The 24,878-nt window shown below is 43.7% G+C and overlaps 1 protein-coding gene across 2 annotated transcripts in view; it reads left to right on the forward strand.

Moving 5' to 3' along the window:
* The window catches only part of PLCB1 (phospholipase C beta 1), a 332,313-nt gene extending 317,469 nt beyond the window's left edge, over positions 1-14,844 (forward strand). The window contains exon 32 of one of the 2 annotated variants that reach the window (XM_056486829.1): positions 11,540-14,844. In XM_056486829.1, coding sequence (XP_056342804.1) covers positions 11,540-11,770 — 231 coding nt within the window. In that variant the 3' untranslated portion in view covers positions 11,771-14,844. The remainder of the gene's footprint in view (positions 1-11,539) is intronic. The other variant, XM_056486830.1, reaches the window with a different exon arrangement.
* Positions 14,845-24,878: the final 10,034 nt, after the last annotated feature.

The raw sequence follows: 24,878 nt of genomic DNA on the forward strand, positions 1-24,878 counted from the left end.
TTTGAAACAAATACTCCCTAAGTTCCAGATGAATTTCTGTTATCCTCAACAGAAATGTGTACTCTATACATGTTTAAAATAGGGCTCTAAAGAAGCATGTGTTTTTGAAGTACTCTTTTGCTTCTTCAAATCACTTGATCACTTATGAAAGGCCTTTATTTTTCTAGTGTTCATTAAACTTATCTTCAGCTAGATTGTGATCAGAATTGGCATCAGAGAATACACTGTAAAGCTGTAAGACCTCTCAAGAACTTTTTAATGCTTTTGGAAGACGTCAAGTGCCAAAATAATAATAAAAGACTGATAGAGCATTAAAAAGATAAGTTCTTGTAATGGAAAGAGGTTTTGTTCTACTGCTAGTGTTATTTTTTCTTAAATAAGGTTTTCCAAGAGAGAAGCTACCAATAGTGATACACATAAATGAAATCAGATTAAAAACAAAGTGGAGCTCTAGGGGGATCATGTTAGGCATTTTTAAGGCATGCCTCTCAGTGGAAAAAAAAGCAAAGGGCTTAGTGAAGTTCCATGAGATTCATCAGGCTTGACCCTCTGGTGAACTGAACTTTGATGAACTCTCTTAACTTGAGGAGGAGAGAAGCCAGGGACCAGCTCCAGCTCACGGTGATGTCAGTGAAAAGCTCAGGGTTCCTGTGCAAGGCTTGAGGTGTGGGGAGCCCAGAGTGACCTTCTTGTGCCCACTGAGCTCAGCAGGGACAGGAGGCACCAGAGGAACTGATTCTTTTAAAGTTGTGGTGTCCCTTATCCTCCTGTCTCTGCTGGCTTCTAAGGAATTAGTGTATCCCTTTTCCTGGCCACAGCAAGGTCTGACCACAGAGCTCATGGCAATCTCTTAAAGAGATGTGCTCGAGGAGTTTCAGATGCCTGGTCCTTGGCAAGAGCCAAGTGTTCTGTGGCACAGACTGACACACAGGCCCTGGGACACACATTTTCTGTCACAGTTCCTCCCTGGACATATCCCACCACACCTGAGACAAGGGTGTGAGGCTGCTTGGGCTGCAGCATGAGCAGGGTGGCAGTTCCTCACCCAGAATAAGCATTAGGAGGGAAAAACACCCTGAGCAGTTTCACTTCCTCATGGAGCTCAGGTGCTGGACAGAAACCCAGATGGGTTGTGTACAGAGAGAGCAAGGTGTGGACATGGCAAAGGCATCTGCCCTTCTCTGTGGGAAGTTGCTATCTCTCATCTGTTGGAGCAGGCTTGGATTTTATGCAGCAACTTGGTCCCTTTTCCCAGACTCCTTCAAGCTTTGCAGTTTGCTTAAATTGAAAAAGGGAGTGATTTTCAGGCAAAAACCCTGAGCCACTGCAAGACAACTTTTGCAGCTCTCTTTTTGAGGCAGATTATGATTACCCCCAGATCTCTGCTGGGTCAGGAGCAAGCATTTTATGCCCTTCTGTGCCAGCAGTTCCTTCACTTGATCTGGTCTGTTTGCATCTATGCTTGTGTGGTTGTAGATCCAAATTGTACATCCAAACCCCATTAAAGCCAATCACTGTCCTGTAGACTGGAGTGAACTCTGAGGATGTGCTTTACCAGGCATGAGTTCAAATTGCTCTGGGCAGCAGTGGGATGGGCTTTGTCCTGTTGATCTGGCTCAATGAAATTACCTTATATGTCGATTTTTGCATTGTGAGATGCTTGCTGAACATCACTGAAATAAAGTTTTCTACATGGGTCATTTAAACTTGATGGGCAATTAGAGAGTTGCCTAAGTTTGCAGCAGTCAGCGTTAATATGAACTTCGGAGAAAATGTTTAAATGAAAAACAACTGAACTGAAATATTAATCCCTTGAACTTAATCATGAGGATGGCTCAGTCAACCTCCTATTGCATAGTACTGCTTAATGCAGTAGCAGCAGTACATACAGCCAAAGGAGGGTTTCTTCCTTTAAAGCTCATTGTAGTATCAGGAAGTAAAAACCTTCAGGCTATTTTTAATTAGGCTGAACCACTGGGCAGTGTTGTTCTTACATTAAACTCTGAAGTTTTTAATAGTTGCCATTAAAATTCTACACTAATTTTGCTTCTCAAGTAAAACAAAAAAACAACCAAGTGTGTTGTGTAATACAGCATGAAACCATGACAAGTGTGGATATATGGATGAATTCATGGTGGAAGTAGAGGGATGTGAAGATAATCATAAGATATAAACACAGAGCAGCCATAAACTTACCACACTCAGTCCCCAGTAGCAATGATACATCTCCATTTGATGGCCATTAGATAATAATGAACATATACATCAGCACATAAGTTTGAACTGGGTCCCAGCTTTTTGTCATTGTTAAACCCAACCTCAAAACTTCCCTGACACTTGGAAGTACAAAGGCCAAAACACTGAGCCATCATTTCTGGAAGATGGAAAATGAGGAATAGCAGCTCTATCTCCATTGTTAAACTGCTGCCAGGTTCTGAATGGATTTTTTTTCATTAGCCTGTTAAGTTAAAAAGTAATGGGTCTGTCACTAAATTGGCTCATTATTTGGGGAGAGTCGATGCAAAAGTCTCTGTAATAGTTAAGAGGAAGTCAGATTCATGTTGTTGATGAGTTAGGAAATATTTTGGAATAGCCTTTGCTGTTACAAGAGATTATAGAACTGCAACTACTTGAAAAGATTTTCAAAGAAACTTCGAAGGCTTTGATCTTTATTCAGAGTGTGCTTGCTTTCTAGTCCAGAAACATTCATTTTTAACAAGATATTAGGAAGAGGACTGACTGCTCAGTAATTTTCCAAGCAGACTTTTCAGTGGGGCTCCATCCTGCAGACGCTCTCTGGCGTGGAGAGCTGCAGTCAGAGCAAGGTAAACTTCAAAGTGCAGCAGAGCCTTTATCAGTGTGATTATTTCTGAGCTAATGATGGCTTACTTCTAAACCTCCATGCAGCTCCCTGACAGTTATCAGTGACATGGAAATCACAGTGAGTGTGTACCTTAAGAAAGGTCTGTCTCAAGATGCACAGCACTCAGCGTGTGTTTGGAGCGCTTGCTACTGGAAATGGGCTCAAGAGTCAGGGCAGAGCAGGGTATGGCAGTGAAAGGAGGTGCCAGACTTAATCACAGGGTGAGCTGTTCCTTTTGCTTTGAGGAGCACACTGATGCCACTGGAGAGAGACAGGGAAAGAGATTATTTATTTCCTTTTCATTGTTGTATTGGAGGAGAAATCTGTGTGCTCAGAGAGAATTTTCTGTGGCGCTGACGGGTCTTGTTAGAGATGTCCTGCCAAGAGTCAGACACAGGCAACACTGTAATTACCTATTAGCAAGGTGGTTATGAGAGGCTGGAAAGTGCTTTGTTAAACTGAATCCAGAGTTCAAGTTAGGTGAGGCCCAGAAGCTGTGCTGTGGGTTCCACCACCTTTTTTTCAGATCCGTACTTCATGTGCTCCTGAACCCTCACACTGGAGCCCTTAAGCACCTGAAACTTTCTTTTCTTGTCTCTCATTTTTCAAAAATTGCCAGAATCTCTCACTTTGCAGGACACCACCACTTTCAGGCAAAACACAATAAATACTAAGTGGCCCTGCAGATTCCATGGCCCGTTGGGGACATCCTGCTCTGTGCCGTGGTGCTGCTGAGTCCCACATTCTCTGGTCCACCCGGGGTTTGGAATATTTTTGGAATACATTGTTGCTGTTGTAACCTCAAGATGTCATGTAAAATGAGTTTCCAAGGGACTGTCATGACCTCTTGAGATGAGAATTACAATACTGCTACTCTTGGAAGGCCTGTGCTGTTGGACAGTCAGCTGCCTGTTTACAGGCTGCCTTGGAGGCATCCTGGAAGTGGAAGAACATCACTTATTTGAAGGTAATGGCTGCTCTGATTTTTTTTGTTGTTTGTTTCTTTTGCAGTATCCAAAATATGGACAGCACTTTAAAAAAAGACTAGCTAAGAAGCTCTCTTTGAGCTCTGTCACTCGAGTTATTTACCCTTGGACCCACCCCAATAAACTAAGGGCAGTATCTGCTGATAGATGAGACTTCAGGGGAGTTTCTCTGGATTTACTGCATTGAAACTGAGCAGATTCTCCTTTGCTTACAGTACAGATAGCTTACTCTAGTGATGATGAAAAAGAACAGAATCTCAGAATCTACCCTCTATGCCCACAGAGAGGGGATTTTCTCTTGTTCATTCTAGCTCAAATTATTTTTATTCATATGCATCATGAGATGCATAGGTCATGCTTTTATGGAGTTGTCCAAGAGCCACTTGACAACTTAAGAAAGCATTTTATCAACAAAAGCAAACTGTTACATGAAATAACCATCAGAAAGAGGAGTAATTCCAAGTATGCAGCTTACAAGGCTTTGCATGAGAATAAACAGCCATACTTTTGAAGAAACAGGAAACAAGTTACTGTGAAGAAAACCCTTCCACAGAATTCAGTACAAGCTATTTCTTTAAATAATTTCTTTAAAGAAAATGCAAGAGATCTGAAATTGCTGCTAATAGTACAATTGCCAGTAGGAAAAGATCACCAGTTTAGGGTTTTGTTGTAGGGACCTTCTCTAACCCAGAAGGTTTCAGGGTGAGATGTTGTACAGGTGTGTGTGTGTTTAGTATGTGTATCACCTGGGCAGCACTGATGGGCATATCACCACCCAAACATTTATTTTTAATCACTTATTGGAGCAAATGTTGGTTTACTACACAGAAGGTAGATATGAATTGCCTTATAAAAGTTAAAATCCAGGTGCCCAGGTCCCAGGTTTCCTTGCAGTGCTGTTGGTTTAATTGAGGTTGCAGTTTAATAAAGGCAGAGGCACAGATTGATGGAGGCCCCAAGGTTACAGTCCAGTGCCTTGACACAGCAGATGTTGAAGGAACTCATTTATGTGGGGACTTGTTGTACCCTTGGGGAGGCAGAGCAAATCACCTTTGCTTCAGTAGGAAGAGACACTGAGCTGAAACATGGCAGATAAGGGAGGCAGTGGGAGGGGAGGTGTCTGTACAAGGGGAGATAACTCGGGATGTGTTACCCACTCCCTGGCTTGTGATGCATTCAGGTGATTGCTGCTGATGCTTCTCAAGCAGAGTGTCAGCACTGTGCAGCATGGGAAGGCAGAGGGGCAGTAGTGGAGCAGCCAAACTCAGAGCAGAGCCAGCAGCCCTGGCCTCAGGAAAACAGCATGGAGACTGTGGGCTGCTGAGATCAGCCTGCTGGCCTTGTGTGCAGGACTAGGGGAGCATCACCTCCAGGCAGGGAGGCAGAGAAGGAGGCTGGGAATTGGTGTGCCTGGTGTCTCTCGTGGTCTGGAAAGTAACCACAGTTTGAAAATGCAGAGATGTCCTTGTCTGAGGACAGGAGTCATTAACAGGAGCTTTCCAGTCAGCATGAAGACATCTCCTGCTGCTGTTTACCTGGTACCATGCTGTTCCTTATGCCACCTCAGACACCAAGTGCCCTTAGGCTCCACTTATTGATTCCACACTCCCACACCTTCTGAGAGAAAACCTTGTCAACCTTTATAGTTTCATCTCTCAGGGTTAGCAATGTTACACAGTCCTTAAACTGTATTAACCCAAATGTTAACATGGCTGGCACATCCCTTTATACACTTCCTTGGTGTCACTGGAAGAAAAAGGAGCATTTAGGTGCTCTCTGCACATGCAGAGTTAACTCCTTTCCCAGGCCTGGGCAAACCTGCTGTTCCCAGCTGCTGTCTTAGGGCCATTCTGACAGAGGGCAGAGAGGTCTCCACCCGAGTGCTGCAGAGGGACTGTGGCCCTGAGGCATGAGGACATCTGAGCAGTGGTTACTCCTTTGCCTTCCCAGCAGAAATCTGCTTAGTGGAGGGAATAACATGGTCCTTAATAAGGAGCTCCTACTGTTTCCAATTAAACAAAAATTGCTGCCTATAAATCACTTGATCCCTCAGCTCTGTTCCTCAATTTCACTCTCCCTGTTACTGAGCCTCCATCTGCTTTTAACAGTTCTTGCTACTCATGTGTCTTTTAATGCCGTATCCCTCCAGAATGGCTTTCTAATTAAGTAAGCTCTGAAAATGAAAAGCAGAGGAGCAGCAGCCTTCTTGCTCTCTGTACCCTTAATCTGGGAGTCCTCTATGTGCTATTTTGGAAGCTAAATTGAGGTCGCTGACATTATGCATATTTGTTGTCTGATGCAGGCTTAAAAGCCCCAAATCCACTATTTAAAAAGTATCTTTAGGCACATGGGTCAAATATTTGCAGGAGGAAAAATAAGTATTTGTAGCTTTAGCAGATTTAGAGAAGGGGAGGAGTGAGAATGGGGCCCCAGTCCCAGCCCAGTGCTGCTGTTGCAATGTGGTTTCACTGACCACTGAAAATATCAGTGTTGCTGGTGTTAACAAAATAAACATTTCCAATGGCACGTGATAAGGAGAACGGGAGCTTTGCTAAACAGAAATTCCCTGGAGAGGTTGCAGCCCCCCTTTGATTACAAATGGTGCAGTGACCAGTTACTGCCTCTTGTCAGAATACATTCTGCTGAAATTGCACAGAAGAAATGAATGCGGTTGAGTTTCTCATCAGTAAGACAAAAAGAACAGGCACTGTCCATGTGGAATTAAATAACATCCTGCATGTGGGCAGTGCCATGGTAATTATGGATACAAATGAGTATCACATTTCAACTGATGAGTAAATGCAACAATCAAATACCAAAAGAGTAATTTTTTTTATATATTTTGCTGTGCTCTGCCTCAAGGAGAAATAGCACAACTTTAAAATGTCTCACATTTGAAGTTCTAACTCAAAAATTGTGAAAAAAGCTTGAGAAAAAAGAGCTTACTGTTGGAAATGTCAGAGATTGTTGGTGATGCTGAAGTATTTATTCCTCAGAATCTATTTTTACCTAAATTGTTGAGCCAGGATATTTGAATTATTTTCCATTCATAATTCACTGCATCATTCAGGGAAAGAAAGCCATCAGGAAAACAAAATAAGATAAATTTAAAATGAGATATAACAGAAACACCAAACTCAAAAAGCCTGCCCTTAGAGAAAAATTCCCAGCGGAATGGAAAAACCTGAGACTTAAAGAAGTGACTTATTTGGAGTCATATCAAATCTTTGCAGTGGAAGAACTTCATCAAAACAAAAATGGCCATAATTAATGTTTTTGTTTCAACAAAACTGTGTTTTGGTGGGGTTTTTTCACCAAAATGTGCAATTTGTTTTATTTCATACATAACTTTCTCAAAACGTTTTTGGCTGAAGATTAATTCTGGAGATGCTCTTTAAGTAGTGACCCTTCCGTTATTTTTGAGTTGCAGATGTATTTTTAAAAAGCCATGTGAGCTGGAATGGATCCCAGGGCGGGTGGAAGTGGGTTGGCTCTGCAGGAGGAGGATGCTGCGAGGTCACAGGCCGAGCATGCGGCGTCCCAAGCCCTGTGGGGACGGAAGAGAGGGACAGGCAGTTTGGAAAGGCCTTGCACTGGTGACTTCCTAAAGGCCACTCTCAGGGAACAAGGGGAAGGAGCTGCAATGTTCTCATCCAGGACTTCAAAGGTGTTGCAGGAAGGGAGACGGGCTGGACGTGTTTCCCCCGTTTCCCTTTCCCTTGGGAGGGGTGAGATGGAGCTGGGCTCTGTGGGCCAGCTGTGTCCCCCTCTTGTCTCAAAGCCCTCCTGGTCACTTGGGCTGGCAGCACAGCACGTTTCCCACGTGGCTGCTTTGTTTTGGTTCTTGGTAGAAACAGGAGCTCATTAGATCACTTTGCAAGCATGCAGGAGTCTACAGGGGCTTGGTCAGGAGTCTCTAAACCCACAGCCTCTGCTTCTGTAATCCTTTATTGATCACAGTCACTGCTTTCAGTGCTGTTCATGCTGTTCACTTGGGAGTTCTAATAATAACAGCTAGGTATAAATATAAATGTAAATAGTTTTAATCATACCATCTGTTTCCTTTTCTGAGCGTGTTTCCCTTGCTTTAAGCTGAACAACCATAATCATTGTCCCCTCCCACATTCCAAGGAAGGGCAGCAAGGCCTTCCCCTGACTGATGACCCTTTTTGGAAGGCGGTTTTAGCTGAGGATGCCAGAGAGCCCTTTGAATTGGGAGGGAATGTGAGCCCATGAGCTGGACAGCTGGCTGGCCACCAGGAGCTCTGCTCACCTGCAGAGCCCTGTTCTGTCCCTCAGCTCAGGGCTGTGCTGGTTGGACTCAAGGTGCAGATGGTGCTGTTTGTCCAGGGCAGTTTTTGTGCAAAGCTGAGGTAAGCATCAGCTGGCATTTTTTAACTTGCACTGTTTGGTAAAAAAATTAAAGGTAGGAGATGGCAGCAGACATTCAAGAGTGACTAACACATTCATCTCCTGTTCCCAAGGACCCCATAGCAAACACCTAATGATGGCTCTGAATTTTAAACTCACTGCCTGTCAGTAAGTGGGATCTCACATGGGAGTGAGACCCACCTGAACAAGAAATAGTGTCCAGCTGTGGGACACTAAAGCTACAAGGAGGTGACATTCATGTCGTTTTTGTTGTGGGTTGAGGATCTGTAAGAGGGCAGGTAGTGAGATAACAGAAAGAAGAAGGTTGTTGCATGTTAATGAGGACAGTGGTCCAGATAATGATCTTCCAATCAACGGTCTCATTCCCCTCCTTATCTGACTCCAAAATCCTAACAGCAAGTGTAGGTCACCTTGTTCAGTAGCTAGAGAGCAGAGAAATTGGGGTAGGTGGACTTGTGATGGGAAGCAGCCCAAGGGAATAGCAGACTGGGTGGGAGGGCCACCCTGGGGTGCAGTCTGGTGAGGTGCTGGTTGAGCAGAGAGGTTTTTCCTCACACCTTGTCTTGCCATCAGCCAGCCAAATGAGAGATGTGTGGGGCTACTGCTGCTGCTGCTTTCCATTCACTGCCATGAACTGTAATGTACCTGTAAAGCTGCAGAATGAGTGCAAGGACACTGAGGCTTTTAAAAGCAAAACAGCTGGATTCCTTTAGGCCAGCTGGTTTAGGCAGGCAACTTATTTCTTTAACCTTGTATGATAGCTCAGGGGCCAGGGAATTGATGGGATCTGAGGGGCTTGTCGGACACTGAGCAAGGGGAAGAACTTTGGAGTCAAAAAGAAAACTAATTTTTACTGATGCAGTTTTAATCAACCCTCCTTGTCTGCTGTCTGCTCTTTCTCAACTAACTCCACCTACTCATGATTAGATATCTATATAGACTGTCTCTGGAGACAGAGAGGTAGCTCCAGATTCATGTCATTTCCATTAAACACTCGATTTAGGGGGGATTAGCCACTGGAGGCGCTTTAGGAGAATATTAGACACAATTGTTATCTAACAACATGCTTATGGTTGCACTGGGTTCAGATAACGTTCAGTTTCTGAGGGATTTCAAATATTTCTTTTGCTTTTAAAGCTAATTAAGCAAATGGAGGTTCTGAAGGAAGTTGAGAGCCAGGAGACTTTTCCCTGACTTTTGATACTACACACCTTCTTCTATACCTGAGGTGCCCAAAATTCACAAATGCCACGTATGACAGTGGGGTGGGGGAAATGCAGCAGCTCATCTCTGGCTTGGTCACTCCTGTGTTTTTAAGCACTGCAGGTATTGAGCCATGAACTGTAACCTCAAGCATGATTGCAACATGAAGGAAGACCTTTTGCCTAGAATTTAATCTTTAGTTTTTTCAGTGTGACCTACATGAGTGCTGTGCTGCAGACACTCCAGCCAGAGCTGATGTGATCTCTGGGGGGCTAAGGAACTCCCTGGGCAGCAGGAGCGGCGTCCTGGGGCTCTGGTGAGCAGGGCAGAGAGGGAACATCAGCATCATTTTTCAGTTTTCTCCACCAGCACCCTATGGCACTGTTCCTCTGATGATGCCTGTACTTGGAGAAGTGTTTGCAAAAGGGAGACAAAAGGATGATCCCTTCAGAAAATCTGTATCCTGACATAAAGCCAGAAAATGAAGAGATTCAGGAAAAGAAGGGTGTTATGATAATGATTAACTACCACAGTGACAACTATGTATTTCTAGTTGATAGAAATATATGTTTTAGAGGCAGGGTGTGTTTTAATAGAACCATTCGTGCTTCAGACTCGTATTTTATCTGAGGTGGAAAAGGACATTAGGAAAATTGCCAGAAAGAAGGCAGGAAAAGAGCTTTAGCAGGGAAACCAAAAGGAAAAAGAGCAGATCTTAGATCTTGAGGAAGAAAAGTTGCAGAATTTGTCTAATTAAGGAATGTAGAACTAGACCGGGTGAGCTAAGGACATTGATTTGCACATCAGGAGAAAGGAGAAGAGGCCTCACAAAAATAAAGTCAGAGATGCAGGATGAAAACCAGGACAGAAGCACGGGGAATGGGATTGGAAGGGCTGCGAGGGAGGGGTAGTGATAGAGTCACATGGTGTGGACAGGTCAAGGATGGTAAGACTGGGATAGGGCCTAATGTTCAAGTGAAAATTTGCATTGCCTGTTGAGAGCTCTTGCAGTGGGGTGAAGGAGACCTGAAACTGCACAGGATAGACTCAGGCCTAGAGCTGAAGGATCAGAATTCCTATCACCTTTATCCTGGAAATCCTGGCAAAATACATAGCTGAAAACACAATTGCCTAAGAAACTATTGCAAAACTGCTGCAGCTACAGTTAGCAGAACCTGACTCCCTCTTTTTAAGAAGGTGGGTAGATGGATGGATGGATGGACGGACAGATGGAGCAGGTCTGGCTTTGGAACTCACCCCTTTTGCTTCCTGCTGTGCTCATATTGGTCATAATGAAAAAATTGGCTTTGTCTTCAGTTGAAACTTTGATACACATTAATGTTTTTTTAAATAATGGATCGTGCAGATCCTAATATGGGCACTAAAAACAAAGGCTGTACTAATAAATACTGGGAAAGGACCCACTGCTTCCTGAAGACTGATAGCCAGATTTCTTTCTGCATGCCTTTTGCATCCTGTTGATGATATGACACTTTTTCCCCAGTAATGTCCAAGACACATTCTGCATTAATCTGATAATGTAACTTTCCATGATCTAGCCCTAAGAAATGTAATTTAACTTGTTTTCCCTCCCTCTCTGACTCCCTTTGACAACTGACTTTTTCCTAATGGTTTCTCCAACCCAAGAAATCTGGCAAAAGTTGTTTTATTGTTCTCAGAGCAATGTTTGTGGTGTGTTTGATGTGTGATTAACTACCTGAAGCTCAATGAAGGCCTTGCTCTTTCAAAGGCTTATCTGTGATCCATACTACACCTGAATGGGGTCTTGTCAAAGCCAGTGGGAGTATGGACACCAGTATGGTTAAATCCACATGTGTTTAAAGGATTTGAGTACCCAAGGATGGTACCCAAAACCAGCCTTATGACTGCACGTCCCTCCAGCTTTGCAATGACTGCATGGAAATTAATAGGCACTTTGGATGCGTGGTGCTAATATGGGAAAGAAGGGAATACGTTCCTGAATTGTGCAAAAATGCCTTGTTAACTCCCCTCCTGCCTGGTGTGGTACTTTTCCCATCCTGTAGCATTGGTCACATCAGACACACCTGAAGACAGCTTGTCTCTTTTGTTGTAGTTGCAGGTGGAACTTGATCAGGAATATCAAGACAAATTCAAAAGACTGCCTTTGGAAATTCTGGAGTTCGTACAGGAAGCCATGAAAGGGAAAATCACTGAAGATGGAGACCACAGTTCTGCCCCCTCTTCCCTGGCATCTGACAGTGGAAAATCCAATCATAAAACTCCACAAAGTGAAGAGGAATTGGAAGAAGATAATCAAGAAAAAGTGTTTGATACTACTTTTTAACTGCCCAAGAAACAATCAGTGCGCCGGGGCGCACCATTCCCAACTGCCCGTCTCCGCTCCCCGGGGCGAGCTGCCGCCGCAGCGCTTCGGGAGGCAGCAGGAATCTGCATTCAAGTGCACATTTCCCCAAAGGAACATTTTATAAAAAGTATCCTGCAAAGGTCTTCATTCTCATTCTTCATCTGATTATTATTCTAAAGCTTAGTGCAGTTGTAATGGGAAAATTAATATGTTAGCCTCCCTCTTCTCTTTATTTTGCTTTTTTTCTTTTTTTCTTTTTTTTTTTTTTTTTTGGCCAATTTACAATGGGTAATTTTCTGGCCATGTTCACTGTTAAGAATGTTTAATGAAGACCAGTGTATTGTACAGAGACAAACGTGTGCAGATTTCCTTTTGGAGTGCCAGTGCAAAGTGCTCCAAAGTAATAGAGACCCTGGCGAATATTACAACAGTACTTAATCATATTTGTTTCCTTCTTTATAACTGCACCTTGACAGCTGTACCATCCTTTTACATTTGCACTGAAACATTGGATCCTTTTTAGCTCTGCAAGCACTGGTGGCTTGCTGTCTTGATATTATGTTTATCCCATGGAGAGACATATATTTGCTGCTGAAAATTCTTGGAACTGTGGGGACGAGAGGAGAACGGAGAGAAGAATCCGCGTGGAGATTGTCGGTGTCCGTGTCCGTCTGTGTTTGTTACACTGTGTGAGTGAGTGCATATATGTTTGTATATATATACATATATATATATATAGCTATATGTGCACACACATCTGTCTATATACACACACACAGCATGTTTCTAGGTGGAGTTGATGTGGTCTCTTGGCCAAATGAAATGTTTCAGGGATCCGTGAATAGGGAGAATCTTTCCGAGAGCTAACATCTGGGTTATACTGCTATAGAATAATCATGGAATCATAGAATTCTTTTTGTGGTGTTAGTGTTGTAAATCAAAGTAGTTTTAGAATATAAATTTGATATATATTTTGAAGACTCAAAAGTATTGATTTTAAGTATCATATTTTAAGCTTACTGAATTTGATAGGATTATAAAATGTTTAGGACTACAGTATTTGAAATCTAACAGAATCTTCCATTATTTTTAAGACTGAGGTTCAGTTTTACTAAGGTCTAAAATTTAAAAGCAAAGTATAAAAACCTGACCGCTGTTATTTAAAAATGTATATTAATCTGTTTAACTGACTTGTTAAAGTAAGAACAATAAAAGTTAGCGTACTGTATGATATGCATGAGAGAAGTAACAGCACATTCTGAGAAATTTATATCAGATGACAGAGACATTGTGAAAGTCAGGATATTTGAAAAGATAAAGAAATGCTGTTCTCTGAATTCCCATCCTAACAGAAATCGGAATTATGAAACACCTCAGACAGATTGGGATTCATCAGGCCAGTGCACGATCCTTCCCTTGGTGGAGGGAAAGGAGCAAAGGAGAAACCAGCTCAGAAGCCCCAGACACCTGATCCTGCAAAGTCGTGTTTTCCTGCAGCAATGGGCTCAGGAGCCGGGTTGGGAATAATTCACATTCACATTTGCAAGATCAGGGCCTTACTTAGGGTTAAAGGAGAAAGCAGTCAGTTAATAGGGAGGCATTTTAACACATCGTAACAGTTAAGTTACCTTACTTCCATTCCCTCAGGATTTTAGTACTTAAAGTAACTTATTTTATTTAAATTTAAGCAATAAAATACAAATCAAGCTTAAGTTTTCAGTTAAATAATGGTGTATATATATATAAGTTCAAATCTTGGAAAACAAACAGTATTTTGATGTTTCCTTTTTAAACTTAGAGCAGAAAGAAAGAAAAATTGCACATTGGAGATCGTATTTTGAATTAAACTGTTCTGGTTTATGATGATGAAATCAGTGCACATGAAATTCAAAAATCTGACTTTCATCTTAACGCTAGGAAAGGTGACTCCTCTGCTAATCCTAGTTTTGCACTTTGAAATCAATCTTAATCACTCATTGAAAATGTAGAGTCAAGATTTAATGCTGCATTTTATAAATTCAAAATGACGTATTGTCTAAATTATTACGAGAATAAACTGATAGCAGTGTTCATACTAAAACTGAAACCATTGCATTCTAGGAACCGTTGTACAGCGCAGGCTTTTTGGGAAAATCCTGCCTCCTCTAAATCCATAGTCCCGTGGATTTCAGGGGGGCCAGGGCTTCGCCACAGTCTTCAAAGAAACTCGGGCAAATACCAATTAACCTTTTATTTATATTTAATAAGAAATAAATAGACTGGTTGGGTTAAATATACTATCAGCTGTAGTCATTTTACAGTACGTTTGTATTTGACCATTTCCTGTACTCACATTTTTTTATATCTGTACAGTGCCACTTTCTGCAGGTGTAAGGTAGTGTGTAATCCTGTACATCTTGCATCGTTCAAACTATTTCAGTGAAACTGATATCATTTAATATTGATATTACTTGAACTAGAGTAAGATAATGAAAAAGGGTCTTTATGATGTGCAAGTCTTGTGCCTTTTATGTATTTGCCTTGTTCCGTGTTGAATGTGTGGAAATGCTGTATTGTGGACTTTCTGCTGTATAGAATAGAGCTGTCTATATTAAACTAGGTCGTGCACTTCAGATATCTTTACACTACTGAAAATAGCTTGGTTTTGGCAGTATAAACAGAATTTTAAAAATTCTAATGAAGGCCAGACATTTTAGACTTAACATGTTCATAATTATGTTAATTAATGCTCATGTATTAGCTAAACATTCACTGACAAATAACTAAAGGGACATCATTGCTTGCCTTTCTTTGAAATCAGTGTTGCTCTTGTACATTGTATTAATAGTGTCTGTGATTGATTAGTCCTTGATGATTTGCTTTCAGAGTAGGATGAAATATTCCAGTTAACATGTACATATTTTTTCGGTTCCTCAATCTATGATTGTTTCAGAGGCATAAATCACATTTTTGTAAAAATTCTATGCAATTTTGTGGCATGATGTTTCTTCCACTTGTAATTTTATGTGCTTACATTACAGATCCAAAGGACAAATAAAAATTTCTTAACACAAGTCCAGTTTTCTCTGTTCATTGACTCAAGAGCCTTAGTTGACTCAGGAGACCTTACCCTGACCCCTTTGCTGACGAGAGAGGCAGTGCCAGGAGAAGGCAGAAAAATTTCCCTGCAGGCTTTTGTGTTCACACCAGGAACAAGAAATTGTACATGCCTGTGCTTCCAGCCCCTGCCCGTCCTGGCACAATGAGCATTTGCTGCTACACTGAAACAATGGGAAACAAAAAGCAGTGTGCAGGGAGCCAATGAACTGGTAAGAAAATGTGACGGTTTACAGGAAGGCTTTTGCAGAAGAGCTGGGACGTGATTTCCAGCCATACCAATAAACTGCCTTGACAAATTACAGCACTTTTACTTCTGTTCCACTGCCCCAGCTGTTTCAGTCATCCTCTATTCAATTATATATGTGCTGTGAAATATACCTTTGCAGGGCCTTCCACTGAGAGCATTGGAAAATAAATCTATTCCTTTGGCTTTTGACTTCCCTTCCCCTTTTTAATTTATAATTTACAATGTACAAAATTATCTCTGGGAGAAGAGATAAGCAGGTATATTAATCCAGTGTACTGAGGGATATACCTGTTAAATAGTCTCTGAGGCAGCTGGAGTCAAATCACTCACTAGAAGGGAAGCGGGGTCTGACACATGGGATGGACACGGCACGGGATGAGCTGGGCAGGGAAGGGAGAACAGAGCTGAAAGCAGAGCCATGAGTCTGACAGACAGGAATCAGACTGGGATGGACATGGGGAGGTGGGGGGGGAATCAAAAACATAAAACTGGATACATTCCCTTTCCCAAAGAGGAGCAGTGGAGCGTGAAATCAGCAGCGGGGTTTGGAGACCCCCTTAGCGAGTCCCACTGTGAAGTGACACAGATCAGAGGAGGCAAATGGAGCCACGGGGCAGGAGGGCAGCCTGGCACCAAGACATCTGGGGACAAGGTGGAGGTGGTGATGGTGAGCGCAGAGGGAAAAGCCAGGAGGCCATGGGAAGGATTGGGAAACAACCCTTGGCTCCTGCAGGGCTCAGTGAGGCAGGATTCCCACAGCTGGCTGAGTAGGTGCCCTTGGTGCTTGGGCCACAGGAGAATGACTTGGCTGCTGGTGGGGAGAGGAGCAGGTTGGGACGTGTGGAAAAGCTGTTGGGAGGCCGAGCACAGGGAGGTTGGTGTTGCAGAGGCCAGGCAGTGAGACCTGAGCTGCTTTCAGAAGCCCAGTGAGTTGCTGCGGTTCAGGTGAGTTCTGCAAATGCTTCTGGTGATGTCCAGAAGAAAACCAGTGCCACAGAGCAGCTTCCTGAGCCTTACCCTGTCCCTTCACTATGGGGCAGCTTCCAGGAGAGTGCTGGAGAGTGGCCAGATCAAGCTGAGATGTTGGGATGAGCACTTGCTGAGGAGGCAGAAAGAGTTTGCAGTGGATGAGCAGACTGAAGGGCTGAACAATCAAGCTCCCTAAAACCTGGGTGTGCATTTGAAGCCAAGGAAGTAATTCTGAGGTAAGCAGCTGAAAGACATGAGTGCATTTGAAAGACATGAGTGGGGTTTAAACCCCCAAGGACTAAATCATACCCTTGGATTTTGGGAGAGCTCTGTGTGCAGGAGCTGAAGATCAAATCTGCCAGCCTAAGCTCACACAGAGCAGGATTCTCTTGTCCATCATCAGACCTGGTCCCTCCCTGCCCTTTACTCTTTTTTTTTTGAGGGCTCCGCAGAAGGAAGAGCTGCTCAGCAGAAGGGCCAATGCAAGAAATCAAAGCCACATTCAAAAAGCAGTGGGTGTGGGTGATGGTCACTAGTGAAGTTAAGGAATCCAATTACAGCAAAGAATTCCGGACTTAAAAATGGTCCTCTAGAGAGAAGGTATCTGCAGGACACACAGCTGCAAAGGCTTAAGGCTTGTGCTGCTTCCCCAGGTGTAGCTCCATTGTACTTTTTCTCAATGGGAGGGTTTAGAGGCTCAGTTTACAGGTTCCTCAGGATCAGTATCATGGGGGTAGCATCAAAAGCAGGATCTGAGGGAAAAAAATACCAAAGAAATGAGAAATCCAGCCTGCAGGAAGTAAAGAAGAAACTACTGGAGATAAACTATTAACTACTGTATAATCCATATGATTTTATAGGGGGTTTTGGAATGATGGGTTGCAAAACATGGTAGGAAGATTGTGGTAAGAGGTGCTAATCCTTATGGCTGGATTCCCCTCCAGGCAGAAGGGCTTTAAGTAGCCAAGCTCTAATTCAGAACAAGTTGAAGCCGACCTGATGAACGTGAAGAGAAGAAATGTAAAGCCTGCTTCTGTATCAATGGAGGAAGCCTGGCTGATGAGCAGGAGAGCTTGGCTCTTCCACTGCTGAGAACTGTAATGTAATTAGTGTCATGAGCTGCTGTGGGATAATTGGCCTGTTCAATAAGTGATTATGGGCTGGGCAAGGGGGATCAAATAATTTAAAAAGAGGAAAAAAGGGGCAGGGGGAGGTCTGAATCAAACTTTGTTGTTGGGAAAGGTGAAATTTAGCTGGAAAATTAGCCTTCAGCTGGGAAAGAGGTTACAGCTGGGAAAAAACCTGTCCAGGTTTTGTACCACATTTTCAGGAAAATACAGAGAAAAACTGGCCCTGTACAGTCCCTGGGCTATAGACCAATAGCTAAAAGCTGGGCTTCACAGGAAAAGCACCAGAGGCTGGTGGAAAGGCAAAACACCAGCTGCCAGATGGAAGCTGGAGGCAAGAGAGTTAGAAGCACACCAAAATCTTTATTTTGTTTCTGTATACATATAGCAGAGATGATGACTGTAAGCACTGACAGGAAGAGGATGATGCACTGTGTGGGATGGTGCCACACCAGGTACTTGCACCATGTGGTCAGTGTGGATGCAGCAGAGGGGACAGGCCAGACCAGATGATCTCACAGCATCTCCTGGCCTTAAAATCTGTTGCTTTTAGTATAATGGTCTTTTCTTCGAGGGTTTTTTCCCCCAGGAGGGCACTTTAATATGTGATCACCCCAAGGCTGTGATTCCCCTTTGGAAAGGCTTTCTAATGTCCTCTTAATTGCCAGGGTCAGTAAAGTAACCCTGAATGGTGATTCAGCCATATGGGATGTCTACCAGAAAAGGAGTCACCTCTCTCCAAGGGTGTAAATCAGTAAAATTGTGGCATCCCAGGAGCCCTCAGCAATAAATAAACTCAACCCAAGTGCTCTTGCAGCTCACCACCAGCTGAGCAGAGCAGATGAACGCCCTGGCTGGAAGCAAACCCAGGCTGCAAAGCCTGTGGTAAGATGCATTTCTGACTGACAGAGTGCAGCCTGTCAGCCTTGGGGAAACAGCTGGAGACAGAGCTCCAGCAAGGAGGAGGCAGTGGCTGTGGCATGCCACGATTTCCACCCGAGAGTGCAGTGATCTCAGCACTGAGCTCAGTTCCTTGAGCTAGGTGAAAAGCCTCTCCTGATGGAAGAGACTTGTGGAAGTAGGAAACAGCCTGTGTTCCTTTCAGTAAATAAATATCACGCTCTGCTTTCACTTTGCTAGCGCAGAGTGCTCCCTCTGATCGTTGAGCCTGAGACCGCAGCCCGGCTGCCAGTGGGGCTGTTTGCTGCCCTGATTTATGGGCTGGAAGTGACCACAGAGCCCCTTCATGCACTGCTGTCTTCCACACCATGCTCAGAAACCTGCAGGCAGCTGTCAGGCCCTGCTGCAGAGGAGGGGAGGGAGAGAAGTCCTTTCCTGCTCCCCAGGAGGGGTTTCTTTGCACCTGCGGAAGTGCTGGGCTGGGAGCAGGCTTGGGGACCCCTGGGCGGGGCTGGGGGTGGTGCAGAGTGTCACAGGCTGTCCCATGTCACCTGTGCTGTGATCACACGTGGAGTGATGCCATGAAGTGCCACTGTGCTGTGGCAGCCCAGGCCTCTGCTCTGCACTGCTGAGAAAGCCTGTGCTGCCTCTCTGGCACAGGACTCGATTTAGCTGGGTGCATTAGAGCGTTCACCAGTGCGTGTCTCCTACATCTTGCTGCTATTAGCTCCTTTTATTATATTAGGGGTCTAGAAATAGGAAGAAAACACCCTGGTATTGCCTTGGTAGCAACAAAATAATTGCTCTGCTTTCCCTGAGGAAATCCAGCTTTGGGCGTTCGCTCTCCCTTTCCATAAAAAGCAACTGTTTTCTGTTGCCATAATTTAAAACCTGTATTCCTGTTCCCTCGGACCAGTGACAGACTGGGGAGCTGTGATAACTTTCTTGTGTCAAGGTAACTAATGAGAGGGAAATTATCTGGCTCTCCATGGAAATACTGCTGTTCTCAGCTATTTGAGGAAAGCTGCAGCTCCTTACCTGTACACTTATGCTGGGACTGGCCATGGACAGGGGATGCCAGTGGTGCCAGATGGGGTCAAGGCACAGGGACAGGCCTTTGCTGATGTTACACACAGTAGTAAAAATCTTGGAGTTTAATTGGCCCTGCTTCACTATGGGTTAAGGTGAATTTGACACAATTATCATTATCTTGCTTCATGGAGTTAGTTAAAAATCTCTTTTATCCATATTCCAATCACTTGCAAGCACTGAGATCATTGCAGCAAAGCCCTCTTTGTCAAAACACAGCACCACCTTAAAAACAGTTGTATGAAAACCAGCACATGACCTGCATGTGAAATGAGGAGTTTGTTTCTACACAAACGGATTCCTCCTGCAGGTTGCTGCCTTCCCCTCGGGTTGCACTTTCATTTTCCCAGCCTTTCCCATCTGCTGGCACTAGCTGCCGCTCTGCAGCAGCCTCGGCAGACGCCAGGCTGGAGAAACAAGGGCCAGCCTGGCTGTCCCCAGCAGAGGACAATCGTCAGGCAGGATCCAGTGCTCCCTGGAATCCCTCTCATGCCCTCTGCCTGAGTGGCTGTTTTCAGCTCAGTCCCAAAATGCAGGAGAACTGTCTGATGCCTGATCTCTGTTTGCAATGCCAGTGCACAGTGCACGTCCTATTTCTTCACTTGTTTTTTCAGCACTCTGGAGCATTGCCAGAAGTAAAGAACCAGCTCTACAAAATAACACTTAGAGCTTTTTGTTCCAGAAGGCAAGTTCTCCAATATTTCTTAAAGAAAGACAAGGGGTATTTCTTGAGCAGTCTGTCACGGTGCTCTCGTTAACTCCACAGCAATTAGTACCCAGTGTTGGGAGCTCTTTGTGCCACAAACTTCTTTAAGTGTCAGAATTCACTAGGCAGGTATTAATATTGATTTTTTTTTCGCCTATGTGGAATAAAGAGTGAAAAATCCAATACTGGTTTCTATGAAGAGCCATTTCATACTTTCATAATAGATGTCATAAAATTCCATCAATTACTGGGGTCTCTTCAGGGGACCTAATTATTGTGCTTTGCATACCTAGTCTGAAAACTTAATAATATCTCCAGATGCTGCCAAAAGTCCTTTGGAGGTCTTACATTCCACAGGGGAACCCTCTGCTCTGTTTGGTTTTTTTCTTTCTTTTAAATGAACTATCAAATGTTCAGTGAGGGAGATGAACTGGAAAGTCTGCATTCACACAAATTCAGGGTGGTATTGTTCCTGTAAGGCAGGGAGGGAGAGGGGGTATTGATTTTATTTTAGATCATCTTGGCTTTGCCTTTGGTCAAGTATTTAATGGTGATTTCCCAGTGTCACATGCTCAGGGAACTGCAGATAGATCCCTCCCTCCGTTGCTGTAGGAATTGTCAGTGCTGTAGCAATTGATGGACAGTTTTGGGGTTGCTTTTCTGGAGGGAGAAGTTATCCTAGCAGAAGATGAATGGCAACAGAACCAAAGTTATTTTAGTGACTCCTTGTGTGAAAGCAATAAGACCCTGGGGGATCACTGGGAATTTTATACATGGACGGCTTGACAAATGCCCAGCAGAGCAGCAGGTTCCACCCCAGCCCAAACACATTCTGGATGATTGTGATCACACTGGGCCAGGTGTTCCTGGAGTATTCCTCCTCTTTCAGAGCTGCAGGCACCAAGGCCTGTTGCAGTCTGTGGCACTGAGAAGGAAACAGGAGTGGTGCAAGCTCCCAGCACAAATGGCAGCCCTCTGCAAAAGCCCAGGTTGAGGTATAGCCCATGGCAGGGCAAACCAGAGCCACAGAACAAGCTCCCAGCTTCCCATTTTTTTTCCCATTTGTTATGAAACAAGGAAACACAATGTGCTTGGGTCTGTCTGAGATGACAAAACCACACTGGTGGATAGAGCTAATCCCTTCATGTCTGAACCCCAACTCCTCTTGGGTGCATTACTCATCCCTGTGGCTCTCCAAAGAACTAGATTTTTCCTTCAGATGTCTGATTTTGCTGAAAGATCTGAGAAACGCTCAAGAGCATAAATTATTCTTTTCATAGCCTGTGATAATGGATGATTCTTAAATTGCCACCAGATCTGCCTCCTTCGGATAGTGGAATGAAAATAATGCTGTGCTTGCCCCGAGCCAGGAGGAGGATCTGGTCCAAACCATGTCATCTTTCAGCAGCCCAGCAGCATCATGGATGCAGATGGTGGGGATGCCTGGAGAAACGCAAGTGCTGGAGGATCAGAATTCCATATCAGCCACTCTAATTTCTTACAACAGTTCTCAGAATTGGGACCAGGTGTGTAGGGATGCTAAGTGTCAGTATGATGTAAATCAGTGTGGTGTGTACACTGCAGGGTGATGGAGCACTGGTAGGAGTAGGGCAGGAGTTGGTTTTTAACTCTGTACTACCACCCACTCCAAACCTGAACTGGGACATTCATAAAGCCTCTTTTAAATTAAAAAATTTGTTTTCATTTGTAATTATAAGAACTATCCTCACTAATATTGCTGGTGCTTACAGCAGTTACCGGTTGCATGCATGCAACCTTCCTTGACCAGCAGCAAATGTGGGACCATTCCTGAGCTGTGAAATGGAAACCGTTTTCACATGGCTCAAGGAGATGATACCTCCAAAAAAATCAATGAACATCTTAGCACCTGCAGTAAAATCAGAGTTAACAACCCTAGAGCAGTGAAGGCTGCAGAAGCACTAACACAGGGAGCTGTAGAAGACAGGTAATTGATCTAAAACATGCAGTATTTATATAAAATGGGGGGAAAACAGTTGGAGGATGGTTTCTATACAACCATTTTGGGTTTTCTGGCTAGCATTCCTTACCAGCAGAAGTACAGGCATCAGCCAACAGCGCCTGATCCTGATCTGCTTTTCCTGGCAAAATTGCAATTTGCCACAAGTTACAGCGGGAGCAGGACTCATCTTACAATAAAACACATCCATTTCCCAGGCAGCTTTCTATGGGAGCCACACTGTGGCTTTGATTGCAGATGGAGCCCATCCAGGCACACTGACAGCCAGGCACTCGGGATCATGGTGGCTGCGTTCGGGCTAAATCCCTGCTCTCCCTACAGGAGACTCATGAGGCAAGAAGAACAGGCATCAACACACACTTTAGGCACAGGTCTGCCAAGATCTTTCCTATTTCCACAAGGATATTTCTGCCATATGTGAGCCAAAAGAAAAAAAAAAAAAAAAAAAAAACCATACTAATTTGATAGTGGAGGAGAGATTCTACCACACTCGTTTATTGTAACTGATGAAAAGGCTGTAATGCAAATTGTTGTGCCAAGTTGCCTGTGCTAGCCAACATTTTGGCATGTTACATTCCTATCTAAGCAGCTTTTAATTATTAATCATTTCAAGTGTTTTGAGAGTTAATTTCAGTCGATTTTAACTGATGGATTATCATGGATATTAAACACTGAGCCCAAGTCTCAATGTGAGGGTGTTGGCAGTGATCTCCCACCGTAACTTCTGGCTGTGGGTGGCTGCAGAGGATGACAGCTGAAACTGCAAATGTGAGAAACTCTCAAATGTGTATCCATATGAGACAGGCCCTGTGGGTTCACATTTTTGCATTGTTACCCATTACAGTAATTGATTCTTAGCCAGTGTCCTAGGTTAAAACAAAACTAAAGCTTCTGCTTTTCCCACGTTCGCTTGTAGAGGTTTCAGGATGTGTGCGATCATTTCCAAGAGTTTATTGTTGTTGGCCAAGTAGGACTGTCCTACTTGAGAGAAGACACAACTGGAGACAGAGAACTCCTCGTTCAACCCTAAGTGATTCCAATCACATGGGATAATTTCAAATGGATCTCTGTGTGGTGAGCCAATGATCATGTGCCCGTACCCTGAGACAGTGACTGATCTGAAAAATGATGCATCCATGTAACCCTGGGATGAGAAGTGCTTGCTTCTTGTAATTTGCACTATTTGCCAAAGCTGAACAACTCCAGCTCTAGCAACAATTGACAGAATACAATCATGTCAAAAGAGAAAGATTTTGCAAGTCTTTTATACATAAAATAACATTAAATCCTCTGGAAAATTTCAAAATATGAGTTTGCACCGAGTCCCCTGTGGCAGGACATCCCCCATGAGAAAGAATGAGAGGGGAGAATGTAGCTCAGCAAAGCTGACAGTTTAAACATCCCCAGAGAAAAATATAACCAAGGAAATTATTTTTGTGTTTGTGCCGGGCTTGGGGGAGGAGGCTGGGTTTGTTTTATTGAGCAAATGACCCATGGCACTTCTGCAAAGAAGAAGGCAGATTTTAGATGGCAAAACTGTGCATCTTATGTGGAATCAGTGGTCTATCAAGAATGTTGGAAGTTACCACTTTTAAAAATGCCTTGGTCCTGTGTTCAGTCCAGATAAACAGCTTGGGCAGTCAACCCTGGGACTTTAATGGATGGATGGATGTCGTGAGGAAGAAAAGAGCCTGGACTTATCTACAGAGACTTGGAACATTTGGGGCAAGTGTTCCAAATTAAGAAGGAAAACATTCCATGATTTACGTCAAAACTATAAAAATAAGCATTTTGCACAGCTCATGCTCTGACCGAAGTCAGCATCCAAAACATGCAAAAATTACTTTTAATTACTCCAGCTCATGACAAATGAAATTGTCCTTGGTGTTCCACGGCTGAAATATCTGTCTTGTCTGGATTTTTTTCTATAACCATTCCCAGACACAAGAGGTGCTGTGTAGAGGTTCAGAACAATGCCATGATATCCATGACAGAGGGCACAGGAGAGGCAGAAGGGAGAAAGCAAAAGGCATTATTTGTAGTTTTTACAATATTAATATAGTAATATTAATATACACTATGAGCTTCCCACAAAGCTCTAGCTAAGCCTGTGGCCCTAGAGAACTGGTGCTGCCTTAGAAATATGTGGACAAAAAAGGCAAGGAAGGGACAAGGTCTGTTCTGTGCTAATGTCCAAGCCATGTGGTTTTTAAATAAATGAGGGTACAAATTAATAAAATTGTGTTTTGTTTCAAACTCAAATCATGCTCTGCTGGCATCCAGAGTTGGTACAGTAGGATGCAATTTTGTTTCCTACGCCTGATCTCCTGTGCGAGTGTTTCATTTATCACTGGTTTGTAGAGGGATGAGAGGGTGGGTGTGTCAGCCTATGTGGTAGTTACAGCTCCTCTAAGCTGCCAAAGAGGATTCTCCTGCCAGCAGCACTTGGGGTTGCTCCTCAGGCTGAAAACTTCCCTTTTGCTGCTAGGGCTCCTCCACAAGAAGTGCCAGGTGCCCTGAGTGAAGTGAAGAAGCTTCAAGAGTGAAGCCCTTGAAGGTGCTCCCTTGACAGAAGGGTGATGATGATTGAGAGTACAGCACCAATTTGCAGTGCACTGCCTAAGAGAAAAGGCACTTCAGCTGGGGGAATAATTTGCACTAATGAGAGTGAAAGCTAAACTTTGCAGCATAGCTCTTGTCAAACAAAAACATACCAAAGTCACAGTGAATTTCTGGGATACCTGACAGGCATTTCTTCTGGGTAGGGCTGCAAAACACGCACTCACTTCACAAGCCATTTGTTTTGCCTTACAAACTGTCACTGTTGAGCTGATGCCACCAGAATTTGGAAGGAAATGTGACTGGAGATCTTCCATCAGCACTTCTAATTTCCTTCCCCAAGGTGGGAGGAGTGGCACATAAAGAGAAAACTTGTGTGTGCGTCTCTATGG

This window comes from Oenanthe melanoleuca, chromosome 3, assembly GCF_029582105.1.
Source record: "Oenanthe melanoleuca isolate GR-GAL-2019-014 chromosome 3, OMel1.0, whole genome shotgun sequence".
Lineage (NCBI taxonomy): Eukaryota > Metazoa > Chordata > Aves > Passeriformes > Muscicapidae > Oenanthe > Oenanthe melanoleuca.